Below are 14813 nucleotides of genomic sequence, written 5' to 3'. Positions count from 1 at the left end.
TTTATTCCAGCGTTCACTCAGCATCAAACGGAGATCAAGGCTTGGGAAAGACGAGAGAATACACAAGGTGTATCAAAAGGCCAAGAAGAGCTGATAAGGAACATGCATCTTTGTAGAATATGATCGGACGAAAGCATGCCCGATTGGAATTTCAGTGCGCTCTGCCCAATCCACAAAAAGGGAGACCACACAACCAACTACCCCACGCCAACTACCGTGGGATAAGTCTCCTAAAAATCACATATAAGATTATATTGATATATATATTATATTGATTGTGTGAAAGATTATAGCTCACCGTCAACAAACTGATTGGCCCTTATCAGTGTGGCTTTAGGACAGGAAAATCAACAACTGACCGGTTATTCACCATGAAAAAAATCGAAGAGAAGAACCGTGTTAAGACACACACAACCTCTTCGTCGATTTCAAAGCTGCTTTTGACAGCACGAAAGTGAGTTGCCTTTGTACCGCTATGTTTGAATGTGGTATCCCCGCAAAACTAATACGACTTGGTTCCCACGTCACCGTTGACAATCATAACTCCGAAGTCTATGAAAGATTTATCGTCATTAGCAACGTCGAATAGCGCAGTCAATGGAACGATGAGCTGTACGGGATATACGACGACTTTGACATAGTTCAGCGACTTAAGAAACAGCGCCTACGCTGGCTAGGTCATGCAGTCCGAATGGATGAAAGAGAGCTCCAGCTCTGAAAGTAAAACGTATTAACCGCCGGTGGAAGCAGAGGAAGAGGAAGATCTTTACTCCGTTGGAAAGACCAGGTGGAGAAGGATCTGGCTAGTCTTGGAATCTCGAATTGGCGGCAAACAGCGAAAAGGTAGAACGCCAAATAAGAAAGACATTAAACTCAAATCCACTCCACACCTACGACAAACTCTTTACTTCTGATCAATTCGGTTATCGATTCGAAAGTGATTGGGCACTTTAGTCCACCTGGTATAAATTATTTTATTAAACAAATCAAAATACTTATATGAAATACCTCTTTTAACCCTTATGAATAGAAAATAATGAGCATTAACTGCTGCCAATTCAGATGTGTAACTTAAGCACAAATTCTAATAGCAAAGACGCAAACCAGTTGAGCTTTTATTCAGACGCTTATTAAGGTAAAAAGTTTAAGAGCTTTCAAGTGTTCTTATTTTATATTAAATTGTATGTAATACTCAAGAACTATATTGAAGATAATAATGAACATATTTTTCAAAAATTTATTTTATCTTTATTAAATTTTTTTTTATTTCTCTTATGAAAAGAACAATAAGAAGTAAAAATATAAAAATATATATTATCAAACTCTTTGACTGTAAAACCCTCGATAATTTCATCCAGAGTCACACAACCATTTATGTAGCTACAGAAACTCGAAATTTTTTAAAAGCTTACAATTTTTAATTTTTATTCGCGAATAAGGGGACAGCTGAGTGCTCTTGAAATTGGCACAGCTGACCTTAAGCTGCATACATACCATGGTTTAAATATGTTTATTGGCTTTTCTGCATAAAAATCACTTTCGACGCTAAAAATTGCACGTTTTTTTCAAGTTTCTTCTAATATTTTTTCGTATATGAAAGATGACTCCCTCAGCAAGAGACGTGCCTAAATCTATTGTGCTTACAACCAGCTGTGTTTCAACAGTAAGAAAGACTTATTTCGGGCGGAGCAGAACATTACATTATAATGGCAACTGGTTAATGAGATAGAGGTCTAAGTAAACATTTTTAACAAAGTAAAGGTAGATTATTCTAGAAATCTCTAAAACAGAAAAATTTCAGACCAGAGTTGTCACCTACTATTATAAAGAAATAAACATGATAATATGGCAAGAAAAGAAGGGCTATCGAAATGGATTTAACTTCAACATATTTTAGATTTTAGTTGCCAACTAATGAATTATTAACTTTGAACCTTTTGAAATATTAATTTCTAATAAATATACATAAATATAAAATATAAAGAGAAGCAGAGCTGTATTGACTACACCTATAAACGAAAGCCTCTGCGTTTTTGCTCCATTAAAATTGCTTCAACGATGACTCATTTACTGGGAATGTTCCTTACCTTTGCTAAATAGGAGCCTACTTTTATATATTTCGAGCGCGGATATAAAAACCGAACAAATTAGCATTATCTTGCTTGAACTCACTGATATCGGCTTACACTGTATACGATATATGAATCTATGTTTGAGCGAATTTAATCATTGGTAATTCGAGTTCTTAATAATCCAAACGTCAGCTTTTGTACTACCCATACTTGCACTTCCGATCGCACAACAACAGAAACGTGCCTCGCCGCGAAAATCTTGAGCCGGGCTTTGATGACGATTCGCGATAGCGACCACTGATAAGAGAACGCAGCAGCGTGTAGAAAAGACCAATGCGAGATTTGCAATAAAAGCTTTAAAGCGTGGGCACTAACGTCAAGCATATAGCAATAGAGCGACGAACCGCACTAACGGTCGGTTGAAAAAGTTTAGACTGCGACAAAGACTGTTGTTTATTTCACGCCTTTCCGCTGGCAGCTTTACCAAAATGCAACAGCAGCGCATTTATCTACACGGCTTGTGGTTAATGAACATATTTTTCTATTGCTCAAATGGCAGCGCAGACGCACAAATGGCGAAGGAAGTAATTGGGTTACAACAACCAACGGTGGAGATGATTCAGCAGCGGAACTTTGAATTGTTGCAGGAAGCATTGCCGCTCGGTTGGCAGGCGTTCTGTGAGTAGCTGTTAAATTTTTAACGTGATGTTTTCAATGCCAACAAAGTATTTTTCTTTTTTCATTTTTAGGCGAGGCACCCGTTGATGAGTCTGTCATGCTGCTGCACAGTGGCATAAACCCCTGCGATGCCAGCATACATGTCATGACGATCACTAATCAAAGCATACAACTGCCCATCAAGGCGATATCCGAGGTCAGCGACTTCGACATCAATCCCAAGCGCAAGACCTTAGTCTACGTGAATGCCTACTACACACCCGACAGCTATTTCAGTGTGCAATCACATCTAAAGCTATTACAGACGACACGACGTGATCTCAATATTGTTGTTGTGGACTTTGCCAGAGATGTATTGCAATTATATTACACCGTGCGTCATCATGTCGCCGTGCAGGGTCATTTTGTGGCGAAAATGCTCAACGTGTTAATGCAAAAGGGCGTTGCACCAGAGGATGTTACCTTGGCGGGTCATTCCGTGGGTGCGAATATAGCGGCATTGGCCGCGAACATCTATGCCGACCAAATATCCAGCTCTAATGTACGCGTCGGTCAATTGGTGGCCATTGATCCGGCGTTGATGTGTAGTCCAGCTGATATATATGTACAGGCGAATGTCAGCAGTCGCGTCATCGTTATACACGGTGAGGGTGATGTATTTGGTGTGCGCGAACAACGCGGTACCATTGACATCTATCCGAATGGTATCGGCTTCTTTACACGTCGTAAACTACAGCCTGGCTGTGATACGAGGAGCTGCAGTCACATGTACTCGTTTATTTTGTTTATGGAGGCTCTGATTGAGGGCGTAATGATACCGGCGGTGAAATGTGATAGTTGGTCACACTTCCGTAAGCGCCAATGCGATTTCAGTGACGCGCTGGCAATCGGCTTGAAGTATCCCAAACAGGCTAAGGGTGTCTACTTTTGTTTAACACAACCAAATCCACCGTTTACTTTTATGGAGCATGGCATAAAGTATCAACGCAGCTTAGCATCCGCAGCTAAAACAAATTTGATCTAAAAGCTGGCAAGTAAGCCGATGTTCAGCTGTAAGTTGTTGAGAATATAAGACTCTAGTATATGTACAAGTTGAAAAAATATGAAATAGTAATGTTTTCTTATTATTAGAAAATGTTGGAAAATTTAAGTGGCCGATTTGAATATCACGTTTTTAACGTAGAATTCTAACGAAAAGTGATTTGAAAAATTGGACTATACAGTGTCCTACGATTCTTATTATCTCAATTAAATCATAATAATCCTTGCTTGGTTGTAAGAGAATTAGGTTGGGATGGCTGATCAAAGATCGCAAGTGTACTACTATACAGGGTTTGTTCGGAAAGTAATAGGACTGAGTCGATTCAAAATAAATTATTGAACCAATCGTTACAATTCTTTAAAAACTTTCAAAATAAGCTCCTTCTGCGTCGATCAGCGCTGCCAGCGCGATTTCCAAGCATTGAAGGCGTCACGGAAGGCATTCTCCGGAATAACTTTGAGAGCCGAAGTGCATGCTTGTTTTTCATCGGCCTTTTCAGGCAAGGGAACAAAAAAAGTCCACGGGGGCCACATCTGGGCTGTAAAGCGGCTGCGGAAGCGTTGGGATACCGGCTTTGGTTAGATAGCTGTTCACAAAAAAAGGCGGTGTGAGCCGGGGCGTGGTCGTGATACAACTTCCAACCAGCTGCGATGTTTTGTCGGATCCTATTGACGTTTCGTTTGAGTCTCTTGAGGACTTCCACGTAAAACTTGGCGTTGACGGTTTGTCCAGGAGGAACAAATTGATTGTGGACGAAGCCGCAGGTCTCCCAGCACAGTCTTCTTCAGCGATCTCTTTTCAGCCCTCCAAAAAGGCCTGGAGGCACCGAAACACCCTACTTCTAGCTAAAGCGACATCTGGGTAAGCTTGCATTTTCGGCTTGCACCACTCATAGAAACGCGTCACGCAAAAATGTGAGTTCTGACTATCCAGGTGCTCGGAGACAACTGACCAGTTGTTCGTTCGTTAGCTAGGAATGTTCTCAACCGAATCTAGTCGGTGCGCGCACGCCCTGAAGTAAGGTCGCTGTGTGAGAAAATCAGTCCTATTACTTTCCGGACAAACCCTGTATGTAGTCCTTTGTGAGGCCATAGAAAAGAAGAACTCTTGTGTTCGAATTATGAATTGTCAAAGCGCTTAGTAGCCTATACAAATAACGCACAGGCGTTTAATTTCCACTTCCGCCAGCTCGGTAGGATGTCTTAAGGCATGTGCTGCCTAGTGTTTAAGTTATGGCTTCCCAGCGCGGAACACTCAAGAAGGAAGTGTTAAAGTTCTTTCCACCTCATCTTCTTCCATACAGCTTCTGCAGATGGCGTCTGGTAAAATTCCCAGCCTTACTGCGTGGCCGCCATGGCGAGAGAGGCTAGCCTTACTGAGATCACTAGATGTCTTGCCATCATTCTTGGGCCAAAAGGTTTTTGCGACAGCGCATGTACCGATGATGGCTCAGCGCTGACCTCGCTTCCGCAAATCCCAGCTATATAGTAGTAGTATCGAAGTCAATTGACAGGATGTCCCGAGAGTATTCATGACAATGACATATATACCATAAGGTTTTTACCACTGGGGTCAAACCTAATAATATAAGAGCAGATTAAAGTTGATTTCCATACCGTTACTGTACAGAAATATCTGGAAATGGAAAAGAGTTTATGATTGAGAGAGTGAGAGAGCGAGAGAGAGAGAAAAAGAGTCGATCGAGGAACGGACATTGTTAAAATTTAAAAATATGCCATTAATATTCATATAAGGCGATGCTGCCTTGAAGAAGTTTCTCTAGGGGTGATTAGGCCGTAAACATACCAGCTATCCTGCTTGAAGATAAGTGCATTATGTGCTTCTACAGCTAGCTTGCAGGTCTCATTATGTATAAGATGTACTGGGTCTTTCTAATCACATTGGATCTCGGTGATCACACTGAGATTGGTAATAATCCAGATAATAAGCTTTAAAAACGATAATTTTGTCCAAACATAACCTATTCTTTACTTGTTTCATTATTATATACTGATATTTGCGACGTTTGATGAATAAACACGTCTAGTACTTTTAATTACATACTTACATATATATACGAACGAAGTTCAAGGCTTTTATTTCGTAGATTTAAAATTTTATTCACAGATGTATTTACTTTTTCGATGCATCTCAAATATTGAATGTCTGTTTTGCATTGCTTAAACATTATATGGAAAAAAGCTCTACAGATATTATGAATCTTATAATAAGTACATGTTGATCATCAAAATCTAGATGAAAGAATACTAAACATTAGGAAGAACGATCATTTTTTGTGATCTATAAGCCTACGAGTTGATCTCAATCAATTTCGGTGGAAATATTCTCCGTGAAATGCTAAGTCTAAAGGTCATTAAACAAAAAAAAAATAATAATAAAAAGATTAAAACTATTTTGTTCCCTAAAAAATTCTTTGCTGAAATCTGAAACATTGGCACCGTTGGTGCTGGACGTTAAAGTTCGGCATTATACTTAGAAGAAGAAGTTGAGTTGTAATAATATATTAATTTTTTGAACATGCGCAAGGTGCCACTTTTATTAGATGTTTTTTCACATTTTTGTAAATATCAGTTCGCATTTATTCTCCATGTTGTTGTACCAATCAACAATCCGCTAAATAAATTTGCGAATACTCTAGAAACAAATATACTGTCTAAATATTTATTCAATTGGCGAAATGCAGTCTCAGAAAGGTACGAGGGCCTATAAAAGGGAGATTGTGTGCATTCCTTAATCAGTTTTCGGTTCGACGACGCGATAGCGCTTTTGCTGAAATAATGAAGTTTCTTTTCTTGATCATTGCGTGTTTGCAATTATTCACAGTAATTCAATGTTCTCTGACTGACGTGGGAATCGGAGTAAAAGGGAAAGATGAGTATAAGTCGTTCGGTACTGCTCGAAGTATCCTAGAGAATGGCACGTTAAGCGAATACGGCGTAATAATTATAACATCGTGTGTAGTAGTAACCGTTGCCGACGCTTGCCATAAGTAAGCAATTTATTTGCTTTAGTTATTGTTTATTATTTTACATAATTCTACTAATAATTCTTAGTTCAAAGGCAATGGAAATATGGAGTGGACAAAGCGTTTGTTCAAAGTACGAGCAACGTCGGTTAGTCAATGAAACACATGTACAGGGAGATTTGTGTGTAATAGTCACAAACAAACCGTTTGCCGTTACTGGAGCTACTCTACCAGTAGGCACTAATTTTGTTGACGGTTATCCTCAAAATGTCACAGCTGTGGGATGTGCCCCTCCTGTCGACACAATAAATAAAGCAACATTCTACGGTTATCCGCTAGAGACTTGCAATGAATTCTATAACGACACTACCTTACAAGTAGGTGCAGATGGTTATTGTGGGAGATGTCCTATTCCGGCACCCACATGTTCAGCTCCTCGAGGTAATCCAATTTACAGCGATGGAAGACCCGTCGGTATAAGTAATAGGGTACATCCTGTAAAATGCGCTGAAGGAGGTTATGTTCAATTTATCCGACTAAGCCCACATGCTAAATTCATTAATGAAATAGTTGAAAAAACAAGCTCATCGTAAGAAAAATGAGAAACATATGGTATTTATGAATTGAAAAAATATTTCCAAATTTTTGTAGGACCCAATAAGTCTTTTCATTCGATTAAATATATAATTAATAAAGTAATATTAAACTTTGAAGTGCACATTGTATTATTACCATACACGCACACAACAATGTGTTAAAATATAATTTATGTAAAATTCTTAAACCAAAAATAAATTTTTTTGACTGAAGAATTTGTTTTATTGTGCTCTTTGGATGACGTTTAGAGATTTTATACAGAAAACGTTTTTAATTCTTTAAGTCAACCCAACAGCCGGAAATTAACTTAGTTAAAAATATCATATTCCTACAGTGTGACAAAAAAGTACACGGAAATTGAAGTTTAAATTCTCCAGGTAAATGATATTTCCAAAAAAGGTATTTTGCTAAGTTGGTAGTACTGTCCTTAAGCGGTTATATACAGTTAGAAGGCCGAAAAAAGGGAATTTTCCAGAACTTTTTCTGAGAAAAGTTTTTAATTTATTGATCCAAAAATTTGTACGGTATCTTTAAACTGTTTTTTTATACTTAGTATTAGTAAAAATATTTATTTGGAAAGGAACTACAACTGATCTCCGGAAGCTCTTCTCAAAAACGACGTTTTGCGGTGATCATTATATCTCTGAACTGGATCCTCTGAAATTAAAAACCCAAAAAGATTTCGCTTAAGTAATGTTAAATCTAGTATTTTATCGAAGGAATGGGCAAAATAAAAATCGATTATTGACCAAAATGTCAGCCTTAAATTGTTTATAAAAAATATATTTAATTACTAAAAAATATATTTAAGAAGCTCGTGTTAAAATTTGAGACTAAGCCGTTTGAGCCCTTTTTGGAGTAATGTAGGTCACCGACTCACCATTCTGCAAAAAAAAGCGTTTAAAGTTTAGCCTTGTACTTCCAAGCACTCTGAAATGCCTTTTCAAATTAGCATGTAACTTCGGAACGATATGACATTTTCGTTGTGTATTCTTAAATACATATATGCATTAAGAAAATATTTTTTTTTGTTTTTGTAAATTCTAATTGTATATAACCCCTTAATTACTATGCCAAATATTGGGTAGTCGAAAAGTCTTTTCGTATTTTGTGAATAGATGTCAGTGCAGTCGTATATGTATCTCCAGTAGGGTGCTTTGAAAAAAATTTTTAAAGTTTTTTTGAACTCTGTCCCCCTCAAATTTAGTGATTGACAAACAAAAAAATCCTCCCTCAAGCCAGGCGCTAACTCTAAGGGGTAGCTATTTGGTTTTTAGGTTCCCATACATTCTAATTTTAACTAATTTTCGTTTCTCAAAAATAACCATCACATATTCAGAAAGTTCACTTTTGGAGCTTTAAAAATTTCGATAACGATAGAAATAACGATTTTTGGAAGTGTAATTTTACTTAATATAAAAAAATGTACGAATGTACAGAATTTTTGTCGTTCATCGTTTATATCGACACTGAAAATGCACAACAACGTATCAACAAAAAAATCGAATTTGAGTTTTTTATTGCTTACGATTAACTTCATCATGTTACTTATATAAGTTTGTAGCATAAAATTTTCAGCTTCCGTTGTCAGATATAACCAATACATAACCATATTATAACCAAAACTCAAATTTTGTTATGATGAGTTGTTTCTATTACATCGTTCCTTCTTCGCCAGTAAACTTATAAAAAGTGATGTTACGTTATTTTTAATTTTAGGTGACGATATGTAGATAATGTTCGAAGTATCACTCAAAATTCAAATTTATGACAAAATGGCGGTTGCCGAAAAAAAATTTGTTTTTTGTTTAGAAAATTTACATTTAAAATCGCTTAAGTAATCGATATTATTATTAAAGCCGTTTGGGAGAAATTTTGCTCACTGACTCTGAATACGCCCACATCTCCGAAACTGTAGGTTTCATCAATTTCATATATACAGAGAATATTCTTCATATTCAAGAAAAAGTATTTTTTAAAAATTCACATGTGGTTACAAACACTTTAAAATTTATTAACATTTTTTAACTAATTAAGTAAAAGAAGACTATTTTATTTTGCGCCTGAAAGTATACATCTTTATCAAACACATAAACGTTATGTCAAACGTATCTACAGCTGATCACACCTATTTACACATGCAAAAGCACATAAACAAAACAAGCACACAACTACAGTCACAAACTTGTGGTTATCTAACTGCATCTCCAAAGTAATAAAGTACATACAAGCACTGTTTCCACAAGCTCTTGGCTAAGCTGCTACAAACACATTTAGCCCCATTTGCCATTTGCTCACCAAATGAACGTTTCTCTAACTCGCTCTCGCCCTCTCTTCTATACCAATACTGTTACCATTATTAAGTCTGGCTAAAGCTGAGCGCATACGTGTATGGGGGTTCCGCCACGCGATTTGTCGTTGTATTGCAGATTGGCAGCAAGCGGCGATTGCCACCGATATTTGGATGTTAAGAGCGCTTCTCTAGCCGAATTGGAGCGCAGTTTTAGCGCGGCTGGCAAGCGATCGAGTTGTGGCGAATAAGGAAAGTTGCGCGTACGCAATCACATAAACGCGCGTTGAAAAAAAAAAAAAACGAAAACAACAGAACTAGTTATATATGTATATGTATAAGTGTATACATAATATATATATGTGTATATTATAAAACAAAAGCAAGGAAAATTGAAATGTTGAAACAACATATTAATTAAGAATAAAGTGAATAACTAATATAAAATCAGGCTTATGAGTGAGTGCTCCAATGCAGTTTGTGTGCTAATGTTTGGTTAAAATGAAATTGAAACCTGAAATTGTTATGCAAATAAGCTGATTTCATACGAATCGTTTGCGAATGCTATTGTAAAAGATTTTTTTTTTGCCACATTTTTCACTCTATTGAAAGTTGGAGCAGTCGGAAGTGAGCGCAAAAGAAAAAAAGGTGTGTTTGTATATATTTGTTTTGGCAGCGTTTATGAAACGGAAAACTGAAAATAATAAGGTTAAATAACTATGTTACTGAGCTAATTTGAAAAAAATACTAACAACTACCTAGACACAACTATAAAGACCTTTTTCTGATGAATATGGCATTACCGCTCGTTAGTTTTCGGTTTGCCATGTCCGGAGGTGTGAGAATAATATTATAATATGCAGCTTTATTGCAATCAAAATAACCATTATTTAGTACTGACTGTTGCTCATAGAGCTAAAAAGACTTGCTTCACAAATGCATATGTAAACATTTTTTCATTTCCACATGCCCCGCTGGACATAAATCTTTTGTAGTGCAAAAGGTCTCAATTATAAACCTTCTTGTTATAAATTTAGCATAAAATTGGCAATCGGTGAACAGCGAAATTTTTTCTCCTGAAAGCTGAGAGCAGTAAACAGTCACTTGGGGTCAGAACAGGAGTTTATAGGGGAAAGCGACAACAATTCGTGTGGCCTAATGCTTGATATTTAGCGATTAGTTTCAATAATTTGTGACACGGTACAATATCTTGATGAAACAGCACACTCTCTTCTTCTAAAGTGAAATTTTCTTACGATTTGGAACGATCGAGTCCTCCGTTAATACCAAATTATAGTTGTTGTTGTAGCGCCAGAATTCTGTCGAGTTGACAATACTTGGCCGAATAAAAACCCAGTTCTAGTTACGTAGACCTAACTGTGGTGGGATAGTCACAGTCCTTGATGTTTCCTCTTTTCAAGAAGAAAAAAATCTTACCATTCGATTTCAAAATAGTATATATTATAGTAGTAGCATGTTATAATAGAAGTAGACCGCAACTAATAGAAGTCAGCTGATTGCCCTATCTTTCCATGCTTCGGACTCGGTTATTTGCATGCGGCCTTTACAATATAAGCTCTTTCAATCAACGTCCATTAACAAAAACTTTGCGGATTTTTTGCGATTTCGCTCCTAACAGCCGATTTTAGGCGTCTGAGACTAACCATAATATAGTCGCCGAGTTGTTTTTAATACAAAAACGCTTGATTTACCGATTTATTCGGTTTCGTTTTTTAGAGTTCCGAAGCTACCTTTCTCATACCATTTTTAACTTTTAAAGTTAACATTTCTTACATTTGCGCTATGTATTACACTGGCGCTTACCGCTGTTCCAACACGGTCATTCCATATGTTACTTTACAACAAACAAATCTGTGTGTGCATGTGTGTGATATACATACGTGCATATAAATCCATATACATACATATACTTATATGAATATTGAAGCGTGCGTAAGCTTAAGCCACATTTCATTTACGATTTTACCAAATATTTTATACACTCTGCGTGCTCTTTGTTCAACATTTGTTGGTGTATTTTTATTGGCCGTGGCTTTTAATGCACTCATCATTTACACGCTCGCAACGCTTGGAAAGCACTGAGTATGTATGAGTGGCAGTGGCACTCACGCACACATCGGCATGCATTTGCCATGCATTTAGTCAAAGATCGACGAAAAACACCTGACGCGCAACGAAGCGGTAAAAGTAAGAATTCGAAAATAAATAAATAAACGAAATGCAATGGCAATAGCAATTGTACACATGCGCACACATACATGCATACATATATAAATATAAATAACATGTATGTTTGTATATTGAGGCACTCAAACCAAAAAATCTGAGCTGATCGCTCATTTGTCCATTGAAATGTTATTGAGTTACCAGATCAAATGTAATATTACCGATTTGATTGTGGTTTGTTCATATATGTTTGTGTTTATTAGTGAAATAACATATTATAACATATATATATGCTAGCATGGCATATATTGTACATACTGCAAGCATGCGCATTCACTCCAACAAAAATATATGAGTTTGAGTAGTAGAAGCTGACGATAAACAAACCTATTTATGTTTTGCAAACCATTTTTTGCTCGAGGAATTATTTTTTCATCATGTTTTATTTTTGGGATGTAAGCTCTTTTAAAATTTACAAAGATTTTTATTATTCACATAAAAAATTTAAAGGGTCTTAAAAATCATATATAACCATCATTCTTCAGGAGGAAAACAATTGGAAAAAGTTTAAGGAGTTACTACACCAGGTTAGTACACCAGGGAAGATAATTTAAAAACAAGTAAGGAAGGGCTGAGTTCGGGTGTCACCGAACATTTTATACTCTCGCATGATAAAGTGATAATCGAGATTTCATTATCCGTCATTTACATATTTTTCAAATACCGTATTTGTGTAAAGGTTTATTCCGCTATCATCATTGGTTCCTAATGTATATATTATACAGAGAAGGCATCAGATGGAATTCAAAATAGCGTTATATTGGAAGAAGGCGTGGTTGTGAACCGATTTCACCCATATTTCGTACATGTCATCAGAGTGTTAAGAAAATATTATATAACGAATTTCATTGAAATCGGTCTAGTAGTTCCTGAGATATGGTTCTTGGTCCATAAGTGGGCGGCGCCACGCCCATTTTCAATTTTTAAAAAAAGCCTGGGGGCAGCTTCCTTCTGCCACTTCTTCCGTAAAATTTAGTGTTTCTGACGTTTTTATGAGTCGGTTAACGCACTTTTAGTGATTATCAACCTTTGTATGGGAGGTGTGCGTGGTTATTATCCGATTTCTTCCATTTTTGAACTGTATATGGAAATGCCTGAAGGAAACGACTCTATAGAGTTTGGTTGACATAGCTATAGTAGTTTCAGAGATATGTACAAAAAACTTAGTACGGGGCGGGGCCACGCCCACTTTTCCAAAAAAAATTACGTTCAAATATGCCCCTCCCTAATGCGATCCTTTGTGCCAAATTTCACTTTAATATCTTTATTTATTGCTTAGTTATGACACTTTATAGGTTTTCGGTTTTCTCCATTTTGTGGGCGTGGCAGATGGCCGATTTTGCCCATCTTCGACCTTAACCTTCTTATGGAGCCAAGGAATACGTGTACCAAGTTTCATCATGATATCTCAATTTTTACTCAAGTTACAGCTTGCACGGACGGACGGACAGACAGACATCCGGATTTCAACTGTACTCGTCACCCTGATCACTTTGGTATATATAATATATATTTTAAGATTAGTAGAAATTATTCAACAAAGAAGTTCCTTCAAAGTTTGTGTGCCGAATCAAATTTCTGGTGCCGAAATGTTGGAAAAGACGTCCGGTGATAGTTTTTTGTCGCGAACAAGTATTTTTGATAGATGCTGAATAATTTGCATGGTTGAGAACGCGTTGACGACGAACAACGTCCAGGACGGCCATCAATATTAACTAATAATCAACATGTCACTAAAATAAAGGAATTGGTGCTTCAAAATCGAAGATTAACAGTCAGAGATCTTAATGTCATCGTTTAAATATCGTAAGGACCGTGAGAACCATTTGCCTAAGAAAAGTGAAAGTACGTTTGGTTCCAAAATCACTCTTTTTTTCGAAAATCAATGTCGCGTTAACTAACGTTCGTGAAACAATGCTTTCCGGCTAGCAATATGCAATTAAACGTATTATTACTGCTCATAAGTCTCGGAAACAGATGATTAGCTGTCTGTATTGGCCGAATATCGTGGCAAAGATGAGCAAAATCACGTAAAAGCAGGTCAAAAACCAAGTTTATGTTGACAGTTTTCTTTGATTATCGAGGTGTGATGCTCTACGAACTCCCTTAGACCGCCCATCACAACCGCCGTATTCGCTTGATTTAGCTCCGTGTAACTTCTGGCTATTCAGCAAACTAAAACGACCGCTCCGGGGAAACCGTTTTGAGGATGAGAAAAAGTGTTGGCACAAATGTATTGGTTCCAAGAGGGATTAATTTATCGAAAACATTTTTAATTCTTAATAAAAAAAATTCAAGTGAAAGTACCAAATATTAAAGGTATTTGGAAAACCCCACGAAATGATAATAATAGGAAGATGAAATGAAAAAAAAAGAAAATTTTGAATTTTGAAAATTCATATTGATATTAAATAAACTGAGGACTAGAGTGCTTAAATTCCAAATACACAAATATCGGGTATTTGCTAGCTTTCATACATATTAGTTAATATGGAGTTTAGTATGAATCGAAATTTTATTAATCCAACAAAAGCGAAAATTTTATTAATAAAGTTTAGAAAGAATAAACATCAGATGAACTCCCTTGTAATCCAGCATGAATATTCGAAAATTAGAGCTTTTCTCAATTTAAGAAATTGTTTCGCCCTTTGAAGCATTTAGAAAAGAAGTTGCTCTAAATGAGATAAGATCAGTGCATGTTGTGTATAAAAACTTATTTTCTAATTTCGAATATTAGCGCCTAACGACTCATGAAGCTTCACAAAGCGTCTCTATAAGATTTTTAAAATTTAAATATGGGAAAAAATAGAAAAAGGAAACCAGTTTGGGTTAACAAGTAAATATACAAGTTAGTCTCCTTTTAAGTTAATTATTTTTGTATTTTATACAATTTGTCATACT

At 36.5% G+C, this 14813-nt stretch overlaps 3 protein-coding genes across 8 annotated transcripts in view; all 3 read left to right on the top strand.

The window, feature by feature from the left end:
- The first annotated feature begins 2521 nt into the window (after nt 1–2521).
- Nucleotides 2522–3774, top strand: LOC120778441 (endothelial lipase). Its single transcript, XM_040110229.1, has 2 exons — nt 2522–2750; nt 2822–3774. The coding sequence occupies exons 1-2, from the start codon at nt 2561–2563 to the stop codon at nt 3772–3774; spliced, it is 1143 nt and encodes a 380-aa protein (XP_039966163.1). The 5' UTR covers nt 2522–2560.
- A 2795-nt stretch (nt 3775–6569) lies between these two features.
- Nucleotides 6570–7527, top strand: LOC120778195. Its single transcript, XM_040109939.1, has 2 exons — nt 6570–6802; nt 6867–7527. The coding sequence occupies exons 1-2, from the start codon at nt 6591–6593 to the stop codon at nt 7369–7371; spliced, it is 717 nt and encodes a 238-aa protein (XP_039965873.1). The 5' UTR covers nt 6570–6590; the 3' UTR covers nt 7372–7527.
- Nucleotides 7528–9890: 2363 nt separating this feature from the next.
- The window catches only part of LOC120777787 (bestrophin-2), a 44580-nt gene continuing 39657 nt past the window's right edge, over nt 9891–14813 (top strand). For 5 of the 6 annotated variants that reach the window (XM_040109310.1, XM_040109313.1, XM_040109311.1 and 2 more), the window contains exon 1: nt 9891–10313. The gene's annotated coding sequence lies outside the window, so the exon portion shown is untranslated. The remainder of the gene's footprint in view (nt 10314–14813) is intronic. The other variant, XM_040109308.1, reaches the window with a different exon arrangement.

Source organism: Bactrocera tryoni, chromosome 5 (assembly GCF_016617805.1).
Source record: "Bactrocera tryoni isolate S06 chromosome 5, CSIRO_BtryS06_freeze2, whole genome shotgun sequence".
In the NCBI taxonomy this organism is placed as follows: domain Eukaryota; kingdom Metazoa; phylum Arthropoda; class Insecta; order Diptera; family Tephritidae; genus Bactrocera; species Bactrocera tryoni.
Note: the sequence above shows the minus strand (reverse complement) of the source record. Positions and strands in the feature narration are given on the sequence as shown.

Bases quoted from the DNA above. Each gene is read 5' to 3' on its own strand.
- LOC120778195 (XM_040109939.1), top strand. From the start codon at position 6,591: ATGAAGTTTCTTTTCTTGATCATTGCGTGTTTGCAATTATTCACAGTA. The intron at 6,803-6,866 runs GTAAGCAATTTA...AATAATTCTTAG, and splicing joins GTTGCCGACGCTTGCCATAA to TTCAAAGGCAATGGAAATAT.
- LOC120778441 (XM_040110229.1), top strand. From the start codon at position 2,561: ATGCAACAGCAGCGCATTTATCTACACGGCTTGTGGTTAATGAACATA. The intron at 2,751-2,821 runs GTGAGTAGCTGT...TTTCATTTTTAG, and splicing joins GCTCGGTTGGCAGGCGTTCT to GCGAGGCACCCGTTGATGAG.